Raw genomic sequence first — 24,249 nt, forward strand, 5'->3', positions numbered from 1 at the left:
CTCCATTTCTTCTGATCTCCTCCAGAGCACCTTCAGCTCCGCGTCCATGCGCTGGATCTGTTTTTGGTTACCTTGAGCCATTGGGGTTAAGTCGGATATTTCATCTTCTGCCGTTTTCACTCTTTCGGCTAGATTTCGGTGGTCCACACGCAGGAGATTCAAGTCTTGTGCAACTGTGTCGATTCTGTTTTCTAGAGATGATTTAGTGTCCATAATCGACTGTAATACTTTCTCAAACTGGGCAGAGTGCGACATGAGAGTGTTTTCCAGTGACTGTAGGGACGGGTTGGATTGCTGGTCAATGGGTGTTGTTCCATGGGTGCTACGGTCCAGGTTCTTGGCTGACTTGGCTCTGCCGACCATTGTGGCTGTCCCGGGGTTACCTTGTGTGCAGTTATTTCACACTATTTGACGCTTTCGATTCGACAGATTAGCCTTTTGCTTTATGTCCTCAATATAGCGTGCGCGTTTGGCACTTGGGGTGTGAGATTGGCTAGCAGTGCCAAGGAAAAGCTTATTCTTATCGATGAGTGACCAGTGCCTGTGGCAATGTGTTCACTGGTAGATGCGATGGCCGCCGAGCCCCGCGGCGGTCCAACGTTGAGTCCCCATGAGGCTATTCGTGGTGCCCCCAGAGGGGGATGTGGATCGTGTCTGCTGGAATAAAGTGCTCTCACCCTCAGGGGTGGCGGCTGGGCCCGGTGATAGGAGTGCCCTCGGTGTAGAGAGGGGGCGCAGCTGGTGGCCGAGGCAGGTAGCGCAGCTGGGAGGGTTCAAGAAGGTGAGCGGGTGACCGGGGCCGCGGGCAGGCTCCGCGTTGGCTCAGGACAGTTAGTTGCTTCCTACACATATGCAGTCCGTGGGGCCCAGGCGCGACTCGAACGTCCACGGCTCGTGTCAGCCATCGGTGCTGTGCGGGCTGTCAAGGCGAAGCCTGTAAGGGGCCTGAAGCGCATTCTGGGCTTGAACCCCCCTCTAGGTTCAAGCGCTTCTTGCCTCCATTTTGAGGGGCGCAGGACTGCTATGGAAATAATGAGGAAGTGGGGGGGCCAGAGGTCCAGCAGTGTCTCATCCACGTAGTTCAAGCTACCCCCTCCAGGTCACCCCCCTTACCGCGATGTGCTGGCTTGTGGTTGTGCTCCTCTGCTCCCTTTCAGGCCACCAGCTGCAGTGTTCTTTGATCCTGGGCAGGAGTGCCCTTTCTGCCCAGCAGGATGATTCTCTTCAGCGCCGCGGCGGCACTGCACAATATGGCGCCGCAGCGTCTTAGCCCAGTCCCGGATCCCCGCACCAGCCTCGCGGCGTGGCTGCCCGCCGCACCGCGAGGGTACAGGATGTTGCTCCCGGGTCCCGGCCCACTCCGACCTGGCCCCGGTCGACGGCCCGAGGTCAGTGGGCGCGCTCGTGGCGCACCAGCACCCACGGCCGCGAGGGAGGCAGGCAGGCACCGGCTTCGCTGAGCGAAGGCGAGGTCGGAACTGCCGAAGCAGCTCTCCGCGCCGGTCGCCTCGTCCGTGGCGAGTCTCCCGCGGCTGGATTTCAGCGCCGCATGTTCAATTCGAGCCGCGATCGACCCCCAGCGAGTGCTCCGACTCGCCCCAGGCAGACCACCGCTTCCAGTGTGGCTGCGAAGTTCCAAGGGGCGCCCTTCAGGATGTTTTGGTCGAGCCCAGGATGGAGCGCTCGGTTCAAGCGACCATCCCGGCCGCCATTTTGGCTCCTCCCCTTCTTTCATGTGTTTAAGTGCTGTATGACTATAATAGTATTGCATAAGCTTTGCATTTCTCCTAGCTAAGACTTGGCTGCTCATCCACAGCAACCTCTAGAGAGTCTGGCTTCCTAGACACTGCCTACACTCCACTAATAGGGGATACGTGGACCTGGTATAGGGTGATAACACCTTAGGTGCTCACAACACACCATGCCAGTTTCCTATAGTTTGTAACTTGCATGTTCTTGCTTTCCATTTGTTGGCTTTATTTGTTTTAAGCCAGCCAACGTGAGTTCGTCCCTTCCTTTGCCAAAAGCTTATTCACAGAATCCTTCAGAATTCTCCCTTTCTGTAAACAGGCTTGTAAATCTTGTGCTTATCTTGTTACATTTGCTGTGCACTCAAAGACATAGGTCAAAGGCCAGGCGCTGTCTTTAAAGGGTTTACCTTCTTTCTCCAACTTCAGAGTGAGAGGAGTTATGTGACAATCTTGCTGGGTTGTGGAGGTACAAATGTTTTTTTTTTATAGCACATAACATTTAAATGAACTGTGTAAGTATTTCAGAATATATCAGAATTGTGAACATGCCAATGAAGCACATTTTTCATTTTTTCTTAAGTGTGTTGGAAACAAATACTTTAAAATGACCAAAACGATGTTGGAAACAAATACTTTAAAATGATCAAAACGATCATTAAGCTAGGTGATGCTGTTTCCACACGTGTTCGTCTAAGCACTGTATTGTTAGTAAAACTGTGTGTCTGTGCAAATGTAATAGTCATTTTCATTGAAAATGTGTTGTCTGTAATGACACTGTTCTGCCACGCTATGAATACTCTACTGTGCGCCAACCACTCTACTCTGCACCACTTCAAACCACTGCACACTACGCCACTCCTCTGCACCACTCCACTCTACACCACTCTACTGTACACCATTGCACTCTACGCCACTTCATGCTACGCCACGCCATTCTACCCTGTACCACTCTACTCTATGCCAGTGCACTCTTAGCCAATCTACACCACTGTGCTTTTCACCACTGCACTCCAGCCTAGGCCACACCAATCTACTCTGCACAACTCCATTCAACAACACTGCACTTTATGCCGCTGCACTGTATGCCAAAACGCTCTTTGCCAATGCACTTTACACTGTAACAATCAATTGTATGCCCCTGCACTCTATGACAATCCATTGTATGCCACTCTAACCTACTCAGCACCACTGTACTCTACTTCACTTTACTCTATGCCACTACACACTGCCACTCTACGCAACTGCACCCTACCCTGCACTACTCTACTGTACACCACTTCTCTCTACTCTGAAACAATCTACTGTACTCCACTGCATGCAGCTCTGCGGCACTCTGCTCTGCGCCACTGCACTCCATGCCATTCTCCTTTTAACCACTGCAGTCTACCTCACAGCAGCTCTCCACACTATTTTGGGGTCTGACTGTGTTGATAAATTGTACATACCCGACTAACATTCCACTATCTACCTGAAGCCCCCACCCCGATCTGTTTTAACATCAAAACCGTACAGCATTATCCCCAGGTTTCTTTTACCAGTGCTTTCGGATAACAGCTCCCTATAGGCATTTCCTGGGCGCTGATAGAGATCCAAATATGTACCTTAGCATATGCTGGACTCAGCATACATGAGTAGTCTGCATGAAAAGAGTAAAGTTAAAGCCTCAACTAGGGGCTAAGGGCGGTAATTACAACTGCTGCTGAATTGCAACGTCCACACCTGTATCCTAAAAAGAAAAAAAGCATTGGTAAAGCCAATAAGTCCTGGCTTTGAGACCAATTGCCAATCGATACAGTGCGGCATGACAAAAAGAAAAAAAAGAAGGGGCTATTATGTGCTCGGATCTTTTTGTGGGTGTGCCCATGCACAGGCTTGGAAGCGAGCGCCTATGAAATGACACGAGTGCCATTTTCAGGGTTTGCCTGCACATTGCTTGCGCTGTGGTTGTGAAGTCTTGTCTTTAAAAAAAAAAAAAAAAAAAAATTATTTAAAGGGACTTAAAATCCACCCCTACTTCGTCCCTATCTTACCTGAACTTTTCATTTGTTCATTCCAACGTTACTCTGACTTCGCTTTAATTTACTTGCTTTTTATTGGCTAGCAGGTCCCTTCCTGCTCTTCTGCTTTCTGTTCTGCTTTTGCCATCACTTGGAGCGTGGCTGAATGATACCTTCTGGTTTTTAATGATTGGTTACTTGCTAGTCTTTCACCGGCTACTCTCGTTTATTTGTGTTGTTTTTTTTTTTTACATACAGAATTGTGTTTTTTTCCAAAGGCCGCTAGCTTGCCTGTTTTTTCAAATCTGTGGGGCATCCACAAAGTACTTTTAGCATTCCAGCTTTTTCATATCCAATATTATTGTTATCAACGTTTGGAAGTATTAAACATGCTGTCATTGCGTACTCTTGTCCACGGAAGTAGCAAACAATAAAAGCATTTAAAAGAAACAGTTGGATTCAGACAAAGCATGAACGCCCTCCATATATCTGTTTACATGTCATTGCATCCCAGTGCCCTTAAACCTTTAAATCAAGTTTCTGTTACTGGCATGGAATTGCTTTCGGTTTATCGCTTTTAGTCGTACATATTTAGCAGTTTATTGATTTATTTTTGATAGTGCAGCAGGTGCAGTAGCACCGGGACCAAAAGGTGTCAGAACCCCTCTAAATACAGATTATTGCTAAATTTTGCTGCTAAAGAGGCAGTCACAAGTGCAGTTACCTTGCAGGCACTAGGGTCATGATTGTAATTGTAATGCAGTGACACTGCAGCCCAAAGCCCCAGGAGCCCCCTAAACACCAAGTATTGCTATATTTTACTACTAAACCAGCTGTCACAAGTGCAGTTATCTTGCAGGCACTAGAGGTCATTATTTGAGTGATGCAGCAGGTGCAGTGCACTGGGCCCAAAAGTTGTCAGAACTCCTCTAAATACATAATATTGCTATATTTTACTACTTAACAGGCAGGCACAATTGTAGTTACCTAGCTGTTAAAAAGGGACTGTTGTGAATAGTGCAGCAGGTGCAGTGACACCAGGCTCAAAAGCTCTAAAGACCACAACAAACACTGATTATTGCTAAATTTTCCTACTATACAACCTGTCACAAGTGTAGTTATCAAGCATTATCATTATTTCAATGGTGCAGCAGGTGCCGCGGCACTAGGACCAAAAGTTCTAGGCACCACACGAAACTCTGATTATTGCTTTATTTTACAACTAAACCGGCAGTCACAAGTGCAGGTATCTTGCTGGCATTAGGTTCATGAGTTTGAATGGTTCAGCAGCTGCAGTGGCATCAGGACCAAAAGTTGTCATTAATCCTCTAAACACCACATATTGCTATATTTTACTACTAAAGAAGCAATCACAAGTGTAGTTCTCTAGCAGGCACTAGGGGTATGAGTCCAATAGTGCAGCACGTGCAGTGACACCAGGGCCAAAAGCTCTAGGAATACCCAATATTGCCATATTTTACTAATAAGCAGGCAGTCACAAAGTGTAGTTACCTCTCAGGCACTAGGGCAGTGGTCTTCAAACTTTTTAATGCCGTGCCCCCCCAGTTGAAAAATAAAAATCATTGCCCCCCCCCCCTCAGAATTGTTCACAATTATTTCAGAAAGATGGCAATGTTTAAATAGGTCTAAACCTATTTAAACATTGCAGTTAAGTACTGTCACCTTTTTAAAACTGCAACAACATGCTTCTGCTTAAAACAAAGGCATGTAATCTGTATAATATTTCTTTTGGCCAGAGTTTGGCGCCCCCCCTGGGATCACTTGAGGCCCCCCAAGGGGGGCTCGCCCCCCAGTTTGAAGACCTCTGCACTAGGGCCACGATTTTAGTGGTGCCGAAGGTGCAGTGACACTGGAGCTAAAAAGCTCTAGGAACCCCTCTAAACCCCAAATATTGCTGTATTTTAGTACTAAGCATGCAGCCACAAGTGCAGTTATCTTGCAGACACTAGGGTCAGGATTTGACGGGTGCAGCAGATACAGTGACACCGGGTCCAAAGTTGTCATAACTCCTCTAAACACCAAATATTGCTATATTTTGCTACTAAACAGGCAGGCACAATTGTGGTTACCTTGCAGTTAAAAGGGGCATGATTTGAATGGTGCAGCAGGTGCAGTGGCAACTACACATGAACATACTCTAATACAATGCCATATTAAACAAGGTACAAAAAACAAGTTTGGAACCCTGAGATATTAATTTAACATAAACAACTATTAACTGTTTATCATAATTAAAACAAACATTATTATAACCTTTTTCTAATATTTATAATCCAGTTAGTAAGATAGAATGCAAACGAAAAAACAAAGGTGGAACCTATTGGCTATGCCAATGCTTGTTTCAGATCTGGATTGGTGAATAAAAAGAAACGAAAAGCAGCAAAAGTGTTTTTATTATTTATTTATTTTTTTAAAGTAGAAGTGCCGGCTGCTACTTGCTGCCTAGCACTTCGAAAAGTAAAAATCAATAAAGAAATATAACAGCATAGGATGGGGGGTGGCCATGGAGTTGCCATTCGAGGGGAAGTTGTGGGGGCTAAAGTAATAATACAGACAGGTGGGGAGGAGGAGGGGAAAGGCAACGTACAAGGAAGGGAGCGCCACGAAGTGCAGGGTGTGAAGCACATGAGGGAGAGCACTACAGGAAGCATGGGTGGAGAAGCACCTGGGCGAAGGAGGGGACATGAGAGAGACAGCTGTGAAACGCATATGCACTCATGCCTAGTTCTCAACGAAGAGGGGGAAAAAAGTTCTCTAAACGAGAGCAGTAGAAGGACAGAGGCCAGCCAGTCAGTGAGATAGAAAGGAGGCTATGCTCTACGGGCTATGCTCCGGGTGAAGGGCAAATACAAGATAGACAAGCTGTGACAAGTAAAGCCATAGAATAAGATGCAGGCAAAAGAGAGAACATTAAAGCCAACCAGTGGTAGGACCCTGTAAATTCTTGGTAAGCCCACGGCATGCCTTTTGCAACTATACAACTGACTCTGTCTGGCAGGGTCGACCCAAAAAATGGTTCCCAGGAACTGCAAGATAGGTACTACCAAGTACGAAATAAAAAAATAAAAAATTGTCAGAGTCCAGAATTTTCCGCAGCTGACACTGTTAAGCAAGGGTTGCTGAATACTAGCGCTTACGGGTTCTTTTTTTATCTTCGCTGTATCCCCTTGTCAATGTTTTTCTGTCTTTCTCTTGCCATTATCCATTCTCTGATGATTTCTTTCTCTTGATCATGGTTGAAATCTGATTATGAAAAATAAATCTGGTGCCCAAAATTGACTTCAATGTCCACCACCTCCACACAGAGGCACTGGGTGAAAGCTCAGTGAAAATCTGCCCCTTTGAACTAGACAGCACATCTGGGCTGCTGTTGTGAATGTTGGGGACATGCTTAACTCTAAAATAGATTTTATCCCTGTTGCACCCCCAAAAAAGTGTTGCATGTGCAACAATTACAGGCCTTTCTTCACTGGCTATTCTCTTGCGATACACTGCTTCATTGTCCATGTTAAAACCTCACCTCACAAAACCAAAGCCACAACCAAATGGAAGAAGTCCAGGATGGCATCACATGAGCTTATGTTCCATCAACTGTGGCTAGGTCTCAACATCGTTCATTGAAAAGTGTCTCAGCAATCTCTGCACTTTTGTCCATTACATTGCACGTTTGTCCCTTTTACTTTCTCAGTCAGCAGTGCTTCATCAAGCCAACTATGGCATCGATTTCGTCATGGGGAAGTTTTGATTCCATCTTCACTGAATCTTTCTCGGTTCCCAAAAATTTCAGCCCATGTTCAGCCTTTCATTATTTCCAAGGCCACTCTTTCACAACTGTTAGTTCCTGAAACAAATTAGTATTTTGCCACTTTCAACTGTGAGAAGTTCTGTTTCAAGAGCACAGTGATTGGAAGGCTTACCCTGTAGCCTGTGGCAAGTGGCCTTTCACCAAAATTACACGGAGGTACTCCTCAATAAAGAAAGTGGCCACCACAATCCACTGGGGCCTTGGGCTCTTCCTATATAGCTGGACCTATGCTCCAAGTTGTGGCCAGCCAAAAGCAACTGGTGCTCCTGTTCCAGGGTCATAACCCATAATCATGCATGGAGAAGTGACTACTGTCTGCAGGAGTACCAGTTTAGAGTGAATTACGAATTAGGCATGGTCAACCCTGCAGACTGATTTCCTCAACACCAGAAGCCAAGTTCCTGCAGCAATAGGAAGAAGCCCATGATGGAGAATGCGATAATGATGGTTGGCACAGCTATAACCGCAGCCAATCACCTGGAAGAAGTGATATGGGAACTGTTTGCTGACCCTACATCGCAAACGGTGCCCAGAGACTACCAAAACAAGATGTGTAAGACTTTGCTTCAAGGAAGTCAACACATAAACCACTGATTAGGTCGGAACTAGAAGACATTAGAAATACCCATCACCATTGCATTTTTGCTATTTCATTGAGCAAGAAGACTCGTGTCCACCTTCCTGACGTGGTGTTATGTAACTGGCACACAGTGGTCTCAAGACATGTTCAAAACAAAGACCCAATTAGCACACACACTTGCCTTACCACTCGCAGCAGAAAAACTGATAAAACATAAGCAAATTGGAATTACCACAACTTATTCCAATGGCATAACAAAATTGGATGACTGTGAAGTTGTCGAACCAGAATGACAGCCCAAGAGATCTGTAAATGATGTTTATTAAGCATCAAGTTTAATCTCCAAATGCCCCATCCCCAGCCTTCGATTGACACTCGTGGAATCCCTTGGCCAGTTACGTCACCACATTCTGAATGTTAAAACACTGGCCAAGAGAAGGAACAAATACCACAATGACCTAGTGCAAGCAGTCTGAGAAGAACTCGACAAGAAACTGGGAAGGACAGATCTGCAGTGTGTCTTTAATGGCAGTTTTGGAGCATTAACAGCACTCGACAATTACGCAGCCTTCTACAGAAAGCAATAGTCAGACCTCTGTACAAACAAACTACTCAACAAAGCCATGCTCTGTAGTTTGGTGCCCTTGTGGTCAACGCAGTACTTCCCACCAAGATATACCACACATCAGCTGACAGCAGAGTACATTAAGACAGCTCTAAACATGCACCCAGTACATCCTAAATATGAGTTGATTGTTTATAAATATTCACTTTTTTTGTCATTTATTTATCACACACACATATATGCAGAACAATGAATAGCCATACCAACTGAGGAAATGTTGAGCACTCCCTGCTCCTTTATCTCTGTCTTGCAGGTTTCTGTTTTTTATGGAGGAGCGCAAAGCGCTCCGTCCCATGCTGTAATCTCTCTTTGGGCTTCTAACCACACCCATGTCACGTCAGTCACTTTCATTGGTTCGTGGGCTTGCCTTTTAAAATCCGCTTGCTTTCATTTGTGAAACGCATGCATACATCATGCCTTTTCCGGTGTTTAGCCCACCTACACAGCACAGGTAAACTACTGAAACCATTCGAGACTGGATGTTTTCAGCATGGTTTCCGAACTACTTTATCTTTTTATTTTCGATGCAGCACAATCGCGCTGGGGTTTACATAGCGCAATCGTGCATTTTTTTTTTTTCATTTTCAATTTCAGCGCAATCGCGCTGTATTATTTTTTTTTTGCTTGTAATTTGTGTGGCAAGAAAAGTCCTTTTAGGAGTTTACAACGCTAATAGCTCTAACTCGAGTAAATGCGAGACCCGTTGCATTGCAAATGCTTGTTTCTTTCGTGATTTATTTTTTTTTTTTTTTGTCTCTTTTTCTCATTCTTTCTCTGTTGCGCCTTTTTCCCCTCTTGTTCTCGGGAAATGTTGGATGAGGAAAAATAGTGTCAGTCCCAGAAATGAGTGCTGGTGACCCTCCACTCGCTCGGGTTAGGCACTGATTTGTCTCCTGCACCTCCTTGGATGTATAGATTATTTACTGATGCCAATGGAGGCGAAACCTGTCTGGGAGTCTGGAGGTGAACTGAACTGCACTTCACCATTGGGTGAGGTGCCCCAACGGGGCTCTTGTGGTGCTCTTTTAAACCCCCTCCCTCCCAATATCCTACTGGTATTAGAGTACCCTGGATTCTCCTACGAGCGCACTAAGTCACCATGTACCTGTCCTACTAGTAGCTAATCACCAGTCAACAACAGGGAAGGCACTTGGAGTAGTGCTTCTAAGCTCTTACAATAGGATTTGGCCTCTTGTATAACCACTTCAGCTGGGATTTTTAGGGGTACAGCCTGTCCTATCACCCTTCTTCCTCCAGTCCCCCTCACAAACTTCTATGACATCCTGGACGGGTACTATTTGTAATATTACAGAGACTGCCATGTGAAGCTGGGTCACAGTCACACTGCAGGCACCTTTTCCACATGCAGGAAAAACCAGCATTGGCAAAGTCAATAGGTCACATCTATGCAAGAGCTATAGGCTTTGCCCATACTTTTTAGTTATGTTGTCCATCAGCGAGGCTCCTGTTCAGCATGACTAAAAGTTAGTGGCATAGAGGTGAGGCATGTGGGGTGTTAGAGTGGAATGGCGAAGAGTGGCATAGAGTGATGTACAGTGGAGTGGCAGAGACTGTCATGTATTGTAGTGGCATAATGTGGAGTTGAGTAGAGTGGACTGGTGTAGAGTGCATTGGCATAGAGTGTTGCAGAGTATAGTGACATAGAGTGCAGTGGATTGAATTTAGCGGCATGGAATGAAATGGCAAATATTAAAGTGGCGCATAGTAAAGTGGAGTGGCACAGAGTGGAATCGTGCAGAGTAAAGTGGCATAGAATGCAGCGGTGTGGAGCAGAGTTGAGTGATGCAGAGGGCAGTGGTGCAGAGTAGAGACAAGTGGCACAGTGTGTGGAGTAAAGTAGAGTGGCACAGAGTGCAGTGGCATAGAGTGGTGCAGAGTAGAGTAGCATAGAGTGGTGTAGAATATACACCATAGCATGCAGTAGAACAAAGTGCAGAGTAGAGTGTCAGAGTTCAGTGCCAGAGAGTGAAGTGTTGCAAATTAGTGCAGTGGTGTAGAGTGAAGTAGAGTGGCGCAGAGAGCAGTGGTGTAAAATACAGTGATGCAAAGTAGAGTACAATGACAGAGTGCAGTTGTGTAGAGTACATTGGCATAAAGTGCAGGGTTTAAGAGTAGAGTGCTGTAGAGTGCAGTGGTGTGGACTATATTGTTACAGAGTAGAGTGAACAGGCATAGAGTGGAGTGGTGCAGCATAGAGTCCAGTTGTGTAGATTGGCATAGAGTGTAATGGCGTATAATAAAGTGGTGTAGAATGCAGTGGCATAGAGTGCAGAGTTGATTATAGTGGTGTATAGTGAATTGGCATAGAATGCAGGGGCATAGACTTGAGTGTTACAAAGTAAAGTGCATTGTTGAAGGGTGTATTGGTAGTGCAGCGGCGTATAGTGCATTGTTGCAGAGTGCCATAAAGTACAGTGACGTAGAGTGGAGTTGTGTAGAGTAGATTGGTGTGACCTAGACAGGAGTGATGAGTTCAGTAGTGTAGAGTGCAGTGGCAAAAAGCACATTGACATAGAATAGAGTAGTACAGGGTAGCATAGAGAGGCGTATTGTGAAGTGGCATATAGTGCAATGGCGTAGAGTGGAGCAGTGCAGAGTGTAGTGGCCTACAGTGGTGTAAAGTGGAGTGGTGCAGAGTAGAGTGTAGTGATGTGGAGTGGTGCAGAGTAGAGGGGCATAGAGTGGGGTATTCATGGTGTGGTAGCATGCTGCCATTACAGACAACAAATTTTCTGTTGAAATGATGATTACATTTGAACAGACGTACAGTTTTACTAATAAACCTATACAGTGCACAGACGAAAATGCTTGGAAATTGCATCACCTAGCCTAATGATTCATTGTGATCATATTAAAGTATTTATTTCCAACACACTTCAGAAATAACTACAAATGTGCTTCATTTGAGCATTCATAATTCTGAAATACTTACAAAGTTCATTTAAACATTGCTTGAAGAAACTCTTTCTGTCCCCAGTATCCAGCAAGATTGTCACATAAATCCTATCACTTTGAAGTCAGAGAAAGAAAAGTAAACAAGCACCCTTGGGAGACAGCGCCTGACGTTCGACCTCGGTCCTAAAATGCACAGCAAATGTGAGGAGGTACGAACAAGATTTAAAGGCCTGTTAACAGAAAGCGAGCTCGTACAAGGATACAGAAAACACGGTTTAGGCAACGAGAGATGAACTGAACCTGGAAAGCCTAAAGCAAATACAGCCAGCAGATGGAAAGCCAAGAAAATGTGAGTTACAATCCACAAAGCCAGTGGTAATCAACAAGTGGAATGCATTCCTATGTCAACTTTTCGGAAAGTCCTCAAGATATCTTTAGCAAACCAGACAGCTGCACTGTCTGGTAGGCTGAGAGCTAAAAATGGGCCCATACTGGATGTAGCCCACAAGGTACAGACACCCAACTGTGAGGGATAGACCCTAACATACCACCTACACATTAATGGATTTGACTGCTGCCTAAAGCAATTATCAGTGGCTGAAATTGATTCAGGCATGCTATCCATCCCTTTTCATGCTGTGTATGCGAGTCTCCCTATGTAGGAACGGTATGCCAAGACATGGGTCAGAGCTTGCTGGGCTATAGGAATCAAAACAAGGGCAAGGCTGATTTGCTTATCCCTGATCCCTGCACAGAGAGGTAAAATAAGCATTGGCAAAGCTAATAGAATGAATCAAAAGAAAAATGAATTACCTGACTGTCAAGGGTAGGGAGTGCCATCTGTGCAGGATCGTTCGCATTTCCTAAACATGCTTCAGCAAAGCTAATAGTACAGTTTTTGTTAGGGGAGGCGTCTGGTAATTTTGCCACAATTTTGTGTTTTGCTGTCCTAGAACGAAAATACCATTATGAAGCAACCTTATGAGCTACTGTAATATAAGGGTAAGGCTCTTTTGTTGAGTAGACTGCATTATCAGAGAACGAAGTTTGCATTCTAAGTGGTGAATGTAAGAGGGCGTAAACAGCAAATTGTTGAATAGTAGATACTTTAAACATTATTTTCGGTGCCTCTTTAAGAAAGCATATGTTTGTTCACATGTTTACTATGTGAACAAGAGTTTTGTAAGTCCAACAACATTTATTAAGACAGCAAAGTAAAACAAAAAAGCTTGCTACGATGATTAGTGAATGCCCTTAGCTTACCATAGAGAGAAACGGGACTAGCTTCCTGAACATGCCATAAACGTGAAGTTAAAATGTCACCATGTATGTAAATTTAATACATCCAAGGGCTCTCACTGACTAAATTACAGGCTCTACATCACGTTAGTTCCACAGTCTTAAGATAAAGACTACTTGAGTCCAGCCTCAAAATTCAATGGGAACAACATAACCAGCCATTAAATGTCATGGACTTAATGGACAGCTCATCCAAGCAGTGAGAAACCATGAAAAACCCAAGTAAAACTAATGGCTGAAGCGGGTTTTCTCAACATCCCCTGTGTCTGTACTACTCCTCATGTATACTTTTTTAAGGTACTGGTAACATGAGGTATCCCAGACAGTTTATGTTGTCTATAGTGATACCTAAAAATAATGGATTTTAACCCCTTCGCTGCCAGGCCTTTTTCCCCTCCTGTGCCAGGCCTTTTTTTTGCCTATTTGGAATAGTTCTCGCTTAGGCCCTCGTAACTTTTTGTCCACATAAGCTACCTATGCCAAATTTGCGTCCTTTTTTTTCCAACATCCTAGGGATTTTAGAGGTACCCAGACTTTGTGGGTTCCCCTGAAGGAGGCCAAGAAATTAGCCAAAATACAGTGAAAATTTCGTTTTTAAAAAAAACAAAAATGGGAAAAAGGGGCTGCGGAAGAAGGCTCGTGTTTTTTTCCCTGAAAACGGCATCAACAAAGGGTTTGCAGTGCTAAAATCACCAGCTTCCCAGCTTTCAGGAACAGGCAGACTTGAATCAGAAAACCCAATTTTTCAACACAATTTAGGCATTTTACTGGGACATACCCCATTTTAATGATTTTTTGTGCTTCCAGCCTCCTTCCAGTCAGTGACTGAAATGGGTGTGAAACCAATGCTGGATCCCAGAAACCTAAACATTTCTGAAAAGTAGACAAAATTCTGAATTCAGCAATGGGTAATTTGTGTAGATCCTACAAGGGTTTCCTACAGAAAAACAACTGAATTTTTTTTTTGAAATTGAGGTGAAAAAACAGCAATTTTTCTGTAACTTTTCCCTGCAGTGTTAGATTTTTGAAAGCAATATACCGTTAAGTCTGCTGGACTCTTGTGGTTGCGGGGATATATAGGGCTTGTAGGTTCATCAAGAACCCCAGGTACCCAGAGCCAATAAATGAGCTGCACCCTGCAGTGGGTTTTCATTCTATACCAGGTATACAGCAATTCATTTGCTGAAATATAAAGAGTGAATAATAGCTATCAAGAAAACCTTTGTATTTCCAAAATGGGCACAAGATAAGGTGTTGAGGAGCAGTGGTTATTTGCACATCGCTGAATTCTGGGGTGCCCATACTAACATGTGAATTACAGGGCATTTCTCAAATAGACGTCTTTTTTACACACTCTCTTATATTTGGAAGGAAAAAATGTAAAGAAAGATAAGTGGCATTAACACTTGTTTTGCTATTCTATGTTCCCCCAAGTCTCCCGATAAAAATGGTACCTCACTTGTGTGGGTAGGCCTAGCGCCCGCGAGAGGAAATGCCCCAAAACACAACGTGGACACAACCCATTTTTCTACAGAAAACAGAGGTGTTTTTTGCAAAGTGCCTACCTGTAGATTTTGGCCTCTAGCTCAGCCGGCACCTAGGGAAACCTACCAAACCTGTGCATTTTTGAAAACTAGAGACCTTGGGGAATCTAAGATGGGGTGACTTGTGGGGCTCTGACCAGGTTTTGTTACCCAGAATCCTTTGCAAACCTCAACATTTGGCAAAAAAAAAATGTTTTCCTCAAATTTCGGTGACAGAAATTTCTGGAATCTGAGAGGAGCTACAAATTTCCTTCCACCCAGCGTTCCCCCAAGTCTCCTGATAAAAATGATACCTCACTTGTGTGGGTAGGCCTAGCGCCCGTGGCAGGAAATGCCCCAAAACACACCGTGGACACATCCCATTTTTCTACAGAAAACAGAGGTGTTTTTTGCAAAGTGCCTACCTGTAGATTTTGGCCTCTAGCTCAGCCGGCACCTAGGGAAACCTACCAAACCTGTACATTTTTGAAAACTAGAGACCTAGGCGAATCCAAGATGGGGTGACTTGTGGGGCTCTCACCAGATTCTGTTACCCAGAAACCTTTGCAAACCTCAAAATTTGACTAAAAACACACGTTTCCTCACATTTCGGTGACAGAAAGTTCTGGAATCTGAGAGGAGCCACGAATTTCCTTCCACCCAGGGTTCCCCCAAGTCTCCCGATTAAAAATGATACCTCATTGTGTGGGTGAGCCAGGTGCCTGCAACAGAAAAAGGCCACAAACTTGTAGAGATTATGGGGATAGCACAGAAAGTTGATAAGCACATAGTCTTCTTTTATACATCTTTAGGCTGACTCTGCTTTGGGGATCCACACAAGTGAGGTGTCATTTTACTTGGGAGACTGAGGGGAACGCTGGGGAGTAGGAATTTTGTGCTGGAGCGGTGATCGTACAAACGAAAGTCAGGAAAATATGCTTTTTTAAGCAAATTTTGAGGTTCACAGAGTAGTCTGGGTAAGAAAATGTTGGGGGATCCACGCAAGCCACACCTCTCTGGACTCCTTGGGGTGTCTAGTTTTAAGAAAAATGTCTGGGTTTGGTAGGTTTCCCTAGATGAAGGCTGCACCCAGGACCAAAAACATAGGTGCCCCCTCCCCCCAAACAGGTAGTTTTGTAATATATCACTTTGATGTGTCCAGATACGTCTGTGATGTGCCAAACACTAAAATTGTGAAAAGAAATGCACTTAGGTTATGTGAAAAAGACACCTCACCCACCAACCAAGTTGTTGGCATGCTTCATCATCGGGGTGCCACCAGAGACACCTAGCGTGTCACAAGTGTGCTGCGACGCCTGATTACAGCGGAGCAGGTTTTTTAATTTTTACCACACATACTGGTTGGGTTTGGCATGAGGGTGAGTGATGGTTCAGTAGATCAAATTTTATTAACAAGAGATTTCACAAAAGTGAAATGCACTGGTAATAACTGAAAGGCCAAAAAACTGAACCAATGACTCTCCGCTCGTGAGCTGTAAAGCCACGGCAAGGCACCAACTGCTTTACAGTCCATTCACACACCTTTCATACATGACATGCACAAGACCATTCATGCCACCAGCCACGGGCCTAGCACATACAACACTCGCATCAACAGACAGCGCCAGTCAAGGGCCCATCACTTTCATACGCCCACATGCCTGATACAGCAATAACACCAGCTGGTGAGTGTGTGGACTGGCGTTTGGCTGGCACCTCTAGCCAAGCGCCACCCCACCCATACCGCCAGCCAAGTGCCCCCCATGCACACCTCCAGCCAAGCGCCCCCCATGCACACCGCCAGGCAAGCGCCACACCAAGCAAACCGCCAGCCAAGTGCCACTCCACCCATTCCGCCAGCCAAGCGCCACCCCAAACACACTGCCAGCCAAGCACCACCCCACCCATACCGCCTGCCAAGTGCCACCCCATGCACACCGCCAGCCAAGCGCCACCCCATGCACACCGCCAGCCAAGCGCCACCCCATGCACACCGCCAGCCAAGCGCCACCCCATGCACACCACCAGCCAATCGCCACCCCATGCACACCGCCAGCCAATCGCCACCCCACGCACACCGCCAGCCAAGCGCCACGCCAAGCACACCGCCAGCCAAGCGCCACCCCACGCACACCGCCAGCCAAGCGCCACCCCACGCACACCGCCAGCCAAGCGCCACCCCACGCACACGCCAGCCAAGCGCCACCCCAAGCACACCGCCAGCCAAGCGCCACACCACCCATACTGCCAGCCAAGCGCCACCCCACACACACCGCCAGCCAAGCGACACCCCACGCACAGTGCCAGCCAAGCGCCACCCCACGCACACCGCCATCACTTTTTGTTTTGTTTATAAACAACAAAGAAACCACTAACTAATTATAAAATAAGTACAAAACTACAAACACTAAAGTTCTAACTAAATACATGACAGTAATGCCAACCGTGAAACTGAACATATGAAAATATAAAACAGGCAGTTTATGCTCACGGTATTTCCCAAAGTTTTTTCCTAGTGTGGTAACTTCTAAAACAGCCAGGCACACACAGCCCAGGCTTTGAGGGGCATTCGAGGCAGTACATCCGGCTCTCCGGGCACATACTCTACATTTCTTTGTGGGCAAGTCTTTTTTGGGAGTGGGAGGAATGTGATCTGGAAAGTGGCGATCTTTCAATCTAGCCACTTCCTCCACCACTTCTACTCTAGGAACTCTTGCCCGTTCCACCACAATAAGGCTCTCTATCACTGACTCCTGAAATTTAACAAATGTCATCCTTGACTCAGGTGAACAATCCTTGAACACAATAAAAGCATTAAAAGTTACCAAATGAAATAAATGTAGGGCCAACTTTTTATACCACACGTATGACTTACGAAGAGCAGTGTAAGGTTCCAACCTCTGATCTACTCTATCAACACCACCCATGTGCCTATTGTATTCCAAAATGCACGCAGGTTTGTGCACTTCCGCAACCTGACCCCAAACAGTCACAGGGGAAGTACTCTCATCATGGATGGTAGATAGCATGTACACATCCCTCCTGTCTGAAAATTTCAGAGCTAGCAGCTCATTACTCCGCAAGGCACTGCACTGTCCCCTCTTAAGTTTTTTACAGAAAAGCTCCCTTGGATAGCCTTTCCGGTTAGAACGGATTGTGCCACATGCAACAGTGTCCACTCTAAACAACTCCTTGAACAACTGCACTCCAGTGTAGAAATTATCTACGTACAAATGGTGACCTTTGTTAAACAGTCGTCTACCAAGTTCCCACACAATTTTTTCGCTAACTCTAAAAGTGGCCAGACAACCAGGAGGGTCAATACTGGAATCCCTACCAGTGTAGACACTGAAATTATACACATATCCTGTCCTGCTTTCTGACAGCATATACAATTTAATCCCATACCGTGCCCTCTTACTAGGAATGTACTGCTTAAAAACTAAACGCCCCTTGAAAAGGACCAAAGACTCGTCCACACTTATCTCTTTGCCTGGAACATAGACCTCTGAAAACAGATCTACAAAATGATCAAGGACAGGCTTAATCTTAAAAAGACGGTCACAATCAGGATGATCTCGTGGCAAGGCGAAAGCATTGTCTACAAAATGCAGCATACGAAGAAGAAGCAAATAGCGATTACGTGTCATAGTTGCAGGAAATATGGGCGTTGCCATCAAGGGACTAGTAGACCAATCAGAAGCCAGTGATGGCTTCCTGATCAACCCCATCAAAAAAGTAAAACCTAAAAACTTTTTCATCTCTTCCAGATATGTGGGAACCCACTGAGTAGCTCTAGACTGAGGCCTAAGTCTGGCAGCGTTGTCCCTCAAATATTGCTCTGCATACAAATTAGTCTGCTCCACAATCTCTTCCAAAAATACATCGTCCATAAATAAGTGAAAGAAATGGACAGGCAGAAAGTTTTCCGTATTGACTCTACACCCTGGGAGACCCGTAAATGCAGGTAACTGTGGCTGCTCCATGTTTGGGGCAATCCAGGTGTCAGGTCTACTAATGGGAAACCCTTCAGCCCCAGGCTGCTGCACTCTTGGCACATCAATGTCCTCCTCTAAAACAGGCCCTTCATCTGCACTGCACTGCAGAGTAGCTTCCTCATCAAAAGAATACTCTCGGACAGAAAACTCACTGCCAGAATCTCTTACTTCCTCCTCTACCTCAGTTGCAGAGTCAGTCTTGTAATCATGGTCTGAAGACGACTCAAAGAGCATGCCAACAACCTGCTGAGCGGTCACTCTGCGGCTAGCCATGATCCTCACTAACAACAAATGGATTGCCAACAACAATTAGCACTAAAATAAATAATAAACAAAGTGTAGCTTTACCACAAAGAGTTATGTACTAAAAAACTATACCACTCACTTGCCTGAAAATGCTACTCCCCAGCAACTACTCTGCACAGACACAGCAATCACCAATGATATCCCACTAAAAAGAAAAAAGAAAATTAGACATATGACAACACAAATATCATTGTGCTCAAATCTAAGGACAATCTCACACACAATACTGCATTCAGTACACCACTTACAAACATGCCATTCATGCATGTCAACAATACTCCTTTGGAGTAAATTGCTTTCACAACTACTGCGAAAACCGCAAGGATCCACAGCAAAGGAAGCAAAAGATTTGAACTAGAACAAAAAGAAGAAATAAACTGTTATAATCACAGATACATATACTTCGCCAGTTGACAAACACCCCGCCAACAAGAACTTAGAAATTGTCCCTGGTGCCTAAGTGGCTTCTGCCCCATTAGGAGGCAGATGGGCCTAAAAAAAATAGGCTGATCTGCCCCCAAGTGGGGCAGAAATGGCCAACAGCTATGTACCCTGGTTTTGGGGGGGGGGGGGGGGGGGGGGGGCGACCCTTGCCAAAGGGGGCGAATGGGGGTGCCCCAGCACACAAAAAAACAAAGGGAACCAAAAAAAATAATCTCTGACATCTTGGTGCCTTCCGCCCCCCTTGGGGGCAGATGGGCCTAAAAGAAAATAGGCTGATCTGCCTACAGGGTGGGCAGAAATGGCCATCACTAACGTGCCCCCTTTGGGTGGGGCGACCTTTGCCAGAGGTGCCACCCCCACACAAAACACACACTCACACAGGATCCCTGGTGCCTAAGTGGATTCTGCCCCCCTTGGGGGCAGATGGGCGTAAAAAAATTGGCAGATCTGCCCCCAAGGGGGGCAGAAATTGCCAACAGCTCTGTGCCCCCTTTAGGGGCGACCCTTGCCAAAGGGGGCACCCCCAGCACTAAACAAAAAAAGGGGAACAAAAAAATAAATCCCTGCCGTATTGGTGGTTTCTGCCCTCCTTGGGGGCAGATGGGCCTAAAAAAATAGGCCCAAAGGGGGGCAGAGATGGCCAATACGAAATTTCTCCCCTTTGGGGGGGGGGGGGGCGACCCTTGCCCAAGGGGTGCCCCCAAACACACACACACAGCACACAATCCCTGGCGCCTGGTGGGTTTCGACCCCCCTCCCCCTCCCCCCCCCCCCGGGGGCCAGATCGGCCAAAACATGTTAAAAAAATTATTGCCCCCGGGGCAGCGACCCTTGCCTAAGGGGTCGCTGCCCAGAAACAAAGAAAATAATTTCCCTGGTGTCTAGTGGTTTTCGGCCCTCCCTGGGGACAGATCGGCTGTAAAATTGTCCGATCTGCCCCCAGGTGAGGCCGAAATAAGGAAAAAAATTATCCCCCAATGGGAGCGACCCTTGCCCAAGGGGTCGCTCCCAAAAAACATGCCGAAAACAATTTCCCTGGTGTCTAGTGGTTTTTGGCCCCCCCTGAGGGCAGATCGGCTGAAACATCGGCCGATCTGCCCCCAGGGGGGGCCGAAATAGGAGGATAATAGCCCCCAATGGGAGCGACCCTTGTCCAAGGGGTCGCTCCCAAAACTAACAATAAACAGAAATCACTGGTGCCTAGTGGGGATTCCTGCCGGGGCTCGCGATCGTGGAGCAGGAACCCACTGAAAACAGGCACAGGGGGAAAGGAAAAACCCTTTCCTTTCCCCCTGTGTCTGTTTCCTCCCCCCCCCCAACCCCCAAAGAGGGAAGGACACACCTGTGAGTCCTCTCTCACTGACGCGCTGGAAGCAAATGGCTTCCAGCGCGTCCCTCGGCAATACTTGATGACGTCGGCGCGCTGTGAGCGCGCTGATGTCATCAGATTGCTGGGGGGGTCGGTTGGCAGGGGAAGGGATTCCCCTTCCATCCACGACCGGGGGGTGTGGGGCCCACGGGTGCAGGACGAGGTGATCTCGTCCAAGGCACCCGGGAACCGGTGCCTTGGACGAGATCACCTCGTCCAAGGCACCGTACGGGTTAATGCTTACCAGTGGTGGAGATTGATCCATGCATTCCAGCCATCACCTTTTGTGATGCCCAAGGGGGCCAATACAGAGTCCATGTGTGCTCCTCCTGGCTTCAACGTCGGGACTCGCTGAAACCTACCGGCAAATGTGTAACTTGCTAGAAAACCGGAGAAGAGGATTGAAAGCCTCTGACATAATTCAGCAACCATGTTCTGTTCAACAACTGCCAACCCTCTGGGAAAATTGAGATGCTGTTTCAAACTCGGCCACTGATGGTAGCTAAAAAACAAGAACAATAATCTCTGCAAGAAGAGGATTTTACAGTGTGGCTTGCACTATCTCATTGTTCATTAACTGTCCTGGACCCCCACCGCCAGTAGAACAGCCATCAAATGTTCACCGAAGGGCAAGCATGGGAACTGGTGAGGCAGCTCCTGGCCTGCCTGAAGTTTGGATGATTTGAGTCACGGCCACAGCCAAGATCACCTGCTCAGAGTGACCGAGGACAATTCCTCTCTGGTCACGGCCACTGTGGCAGTGGGGAGTAGAAAACTAATTGAAGCCTAAGCTCCAGCGACCGGTGTTAAAGAGACCGTCTGCCAACCCTTTCTTCCACGACCACATCCACATTTCTCTGTTTGCTTTGTAGTGTAATCAGAAACCACGGAACCAGAACACCTCCCTCTCACCTCTCTTCTCTGCCTCCGAATCGTCAATCCATTGGCAAGAGAGCGATGTTGTGTCCAAGACAACACTGCCACTATGGTAAAAGGTTGAGGTCAGTGCTTAATTTGTAAATAAAAACGTGCCAGTGCCCAAAGCTCTCGTCTGAAACACGCAACTGCTCCAATTAAATGCGCAAGCACAGAATTCTGAGGCAGCGTAATCCTGAAGCCATCTCTGGACTCTTTAATCCATTTACAGCAACTCCCTGCCCCTTCAACTCACTCTAGCAGCTTTCTGCTCTCTTCCTTTGTGACACTTTTCCGTCTTTCTCTTCCTCGGTCTTTCCTATGTGTCCCTTTTGCTCGCAGTAAATGTGTGTTGTAGAAAAATAAGAGCTGGACCCCAAAAATTAGTGCTGGTGCCCGCCACAGAAACCACTGGCTCAAATTAAGCACTGGTTGAGTGGGGTTGCTATCAATAGTGCAGCAGGTGCGCTTACATTTGTCTAATCTTACTGAAGGACATAATTATACATCATGGATGGCAGAGTAAAGAAAAACGTGTTATAGCTATCTATTAAAACTGATAACTAATTAATTAGCTAACTTTACATTTGCCTTCTCCCAATAGGGCGGAACTGGCACGAGGTGCGGTACAAGGCACTTAGAGACCTGCAGGTAATCTGCCTCTGTGCACGGGAGAAGGAAGGGCAGTGCCCCCAGGTTGTGGTGCCAACATCAATCGGAATGTCCTATAGTCATGAGAGGTGAGTAACCAGTTGTGGTGTTGAACAGATTGTGGCTAAACATTACATTTTTCCTTTGGCTGTTAGATAATATATGGAGTAAAGTACTCCCTGACGTACATTATAAGGATATAACAAGTCATAGAAGAGTGTGTGATGATACAGAAGAATGAGGCCAAAGGCGGAGATCCTGTATAAGGTTGTGAAACTCTGAAGTGATGTTTAATAGCATGTTAATTTAAGGCAGTGTTTTTTTTTATTCTTTATAATACGTGGTCACACCATCACTCTTCCTAGAATGTACTTAATTCCTTTATGTCTTGCTCTGTCATATGAAGACATGGTATGGTTGCAAACATTAAGAATAAAAGCAGAATCTACAATGTGAAATTAAACACGCTGTAGAGCAGTTATGAATTTGTCTCAGAAAAAATATTTATCTTTTTAGTGTAAATCAGATTCAAAATACTGTAACTCGGAATGTGGGGAAACATGCACAGAAATTCTGTCTTTCCTCTAATTACCTATATTGTACAAAAAACATGTTACCGTAAGTATGGTATTTCTGCTGATTGCTCTTCATTTAAAAAAAAAAAATAGATCAGAAGAGCAAAACGCAAGTTCTTGTTTTAGTTTCAATGACTGCTGTAATTTTGCTGTGACCTACTTTTCATCTTGGCTCTGGTCCTAGCAGCAAGCATTGTGACAGCAGAACTCAACTGTAGTAAGAGTTATTACAGATGAGCCGTTGATAGGCGACTGGGGGCCTCACAGGTAATTGTGAGAAGCTGGCCTGGTTTGTAGTGGGTACCAGAGATACTTACACCTTAGGGTAGCTGTAGCAGAGCAGCCAAGACTGAGCTAGGAGACATGCATAGCTCTTGCAATACCACTATAGTCACGCAGTACTTATACACAATAAAAGACAATACTCAGTGTTACCAAAAATAAAGGTACTTTATTTAGTGACATACTGCCAAAAATATCTTAGAGGCAATACTCTTACTTGAGGTAAGTATTATACACAGTATGTACACTAGTAACCAAAATCAGGTACGTACACAGTCAGAAAATAGTGCAAACAGTGAACAACACAATAGGTTGCAGTGGGCCTAGGGGTAACACAAACCATATACTAAAATAGTGGAATGCAAATGTCAGTTCCCTCCTAGGCAGGTGTAGTGTGTAGAGGGGTGCTGGGAGTGTAAGAAAGCACCAAAGGTAAGTAAAATACCCCACCCCAGAGCCCAGGGAACAGGAGTAAAATACAGCAAGTTTCCTCAGAACACACTAGAAGTAGTGGCAAAGGATTATGCAAAAACAAAGCAAGATTGCAAGAAACCAACAATGGATTCCTGGACCTGAAGACCTGTGGAGAGAGGAGACCAAGTCCAGGTGTCGATGAAGAGTCCAGGCAGAACAGAAGCCCCTGCTAACCGGGATGAAGGTGCAAAAGTGGATTCTCCGGTTAGAAGAAAAGTACAGAAATGCACCAAAGAAGACAGCTGCGGGTTCCTGCTTGGTGCAAGAGATGGCCCACGTCGAATCATTGGATGCAGGCAGTTTTCATCACTGTATTCCACCAACAAGCCTTGGTTCACGCAAGGACGCGTTTTGCGTCAAAGAGGTGCTGCCCGGTCCCAGGATGGATCTGGGGGTATCGACTCAGACTGAGGAGACAGAGGGGGCTCTCAGCATTTCAGAGAGCCCTCGGAAGACCAGGCAGCACCCACAGAAGTCCCAGTACACGAGGACAAAGGAGTTACATAGTGCGATCGTCGCAGCACTACACAAAGGGATCCCACGCCGCCAGAGAACAAATCGGGGAGCTGAGCATCGCAGAAGAGAGTGCTGGGGACCTGAGCTACACTGTGCACAAAGAACTTTTGGAAGAAGTGCACCGAAGCCCCAGGAGCTACAGAAGATGAGGTGGCCAGGTGTACTGTCTGGCACGGGAAGGCAAGCTCTTATGGACAGCTGG

The 24,249-nt window shown here is 46.1% G+C and overlaps 1 protein-coding gene across 1 annotated transcript in view; it reads left to right on the forward strand.

Moving 5' to 3' along the window:
- TSEN15 (tRNA splicing endonuclease subunit 15) overlaps positions 1–24,249 on the forward strand; it is a 144,080-nt gene that overhangs the window by 51,933 nt on the left and 67,898 nt on the right. The window contains exon 3 of the mRNA XM_069231630.1: positions 22,154–22,289. Within this exon, the coding sequence (XP_069087731.1) occupies positions 22,154–22,289 (136 nt within the window). The remainder of the gene's footprint in view (positions 1–22,153; positions 22,290–24,249) is intronic.

This window comes from Pleurodeles waltl, chromosome 4_2 (genome assembly GCF_031143425.1).
Source record: "Pleurodeles waltl isolate 20211129_DDA chromosome 4_2, aPleWal1.hap1.20221129, whole genome shotgun sequence".
Classification (NCBI taxonomy): domain Eukaryota; kingdom Metazoa; phylum Chordata; class Amphibia; order Caudata; family Salamandridae; genus Pleurodeles; species Pleurodeles waltl.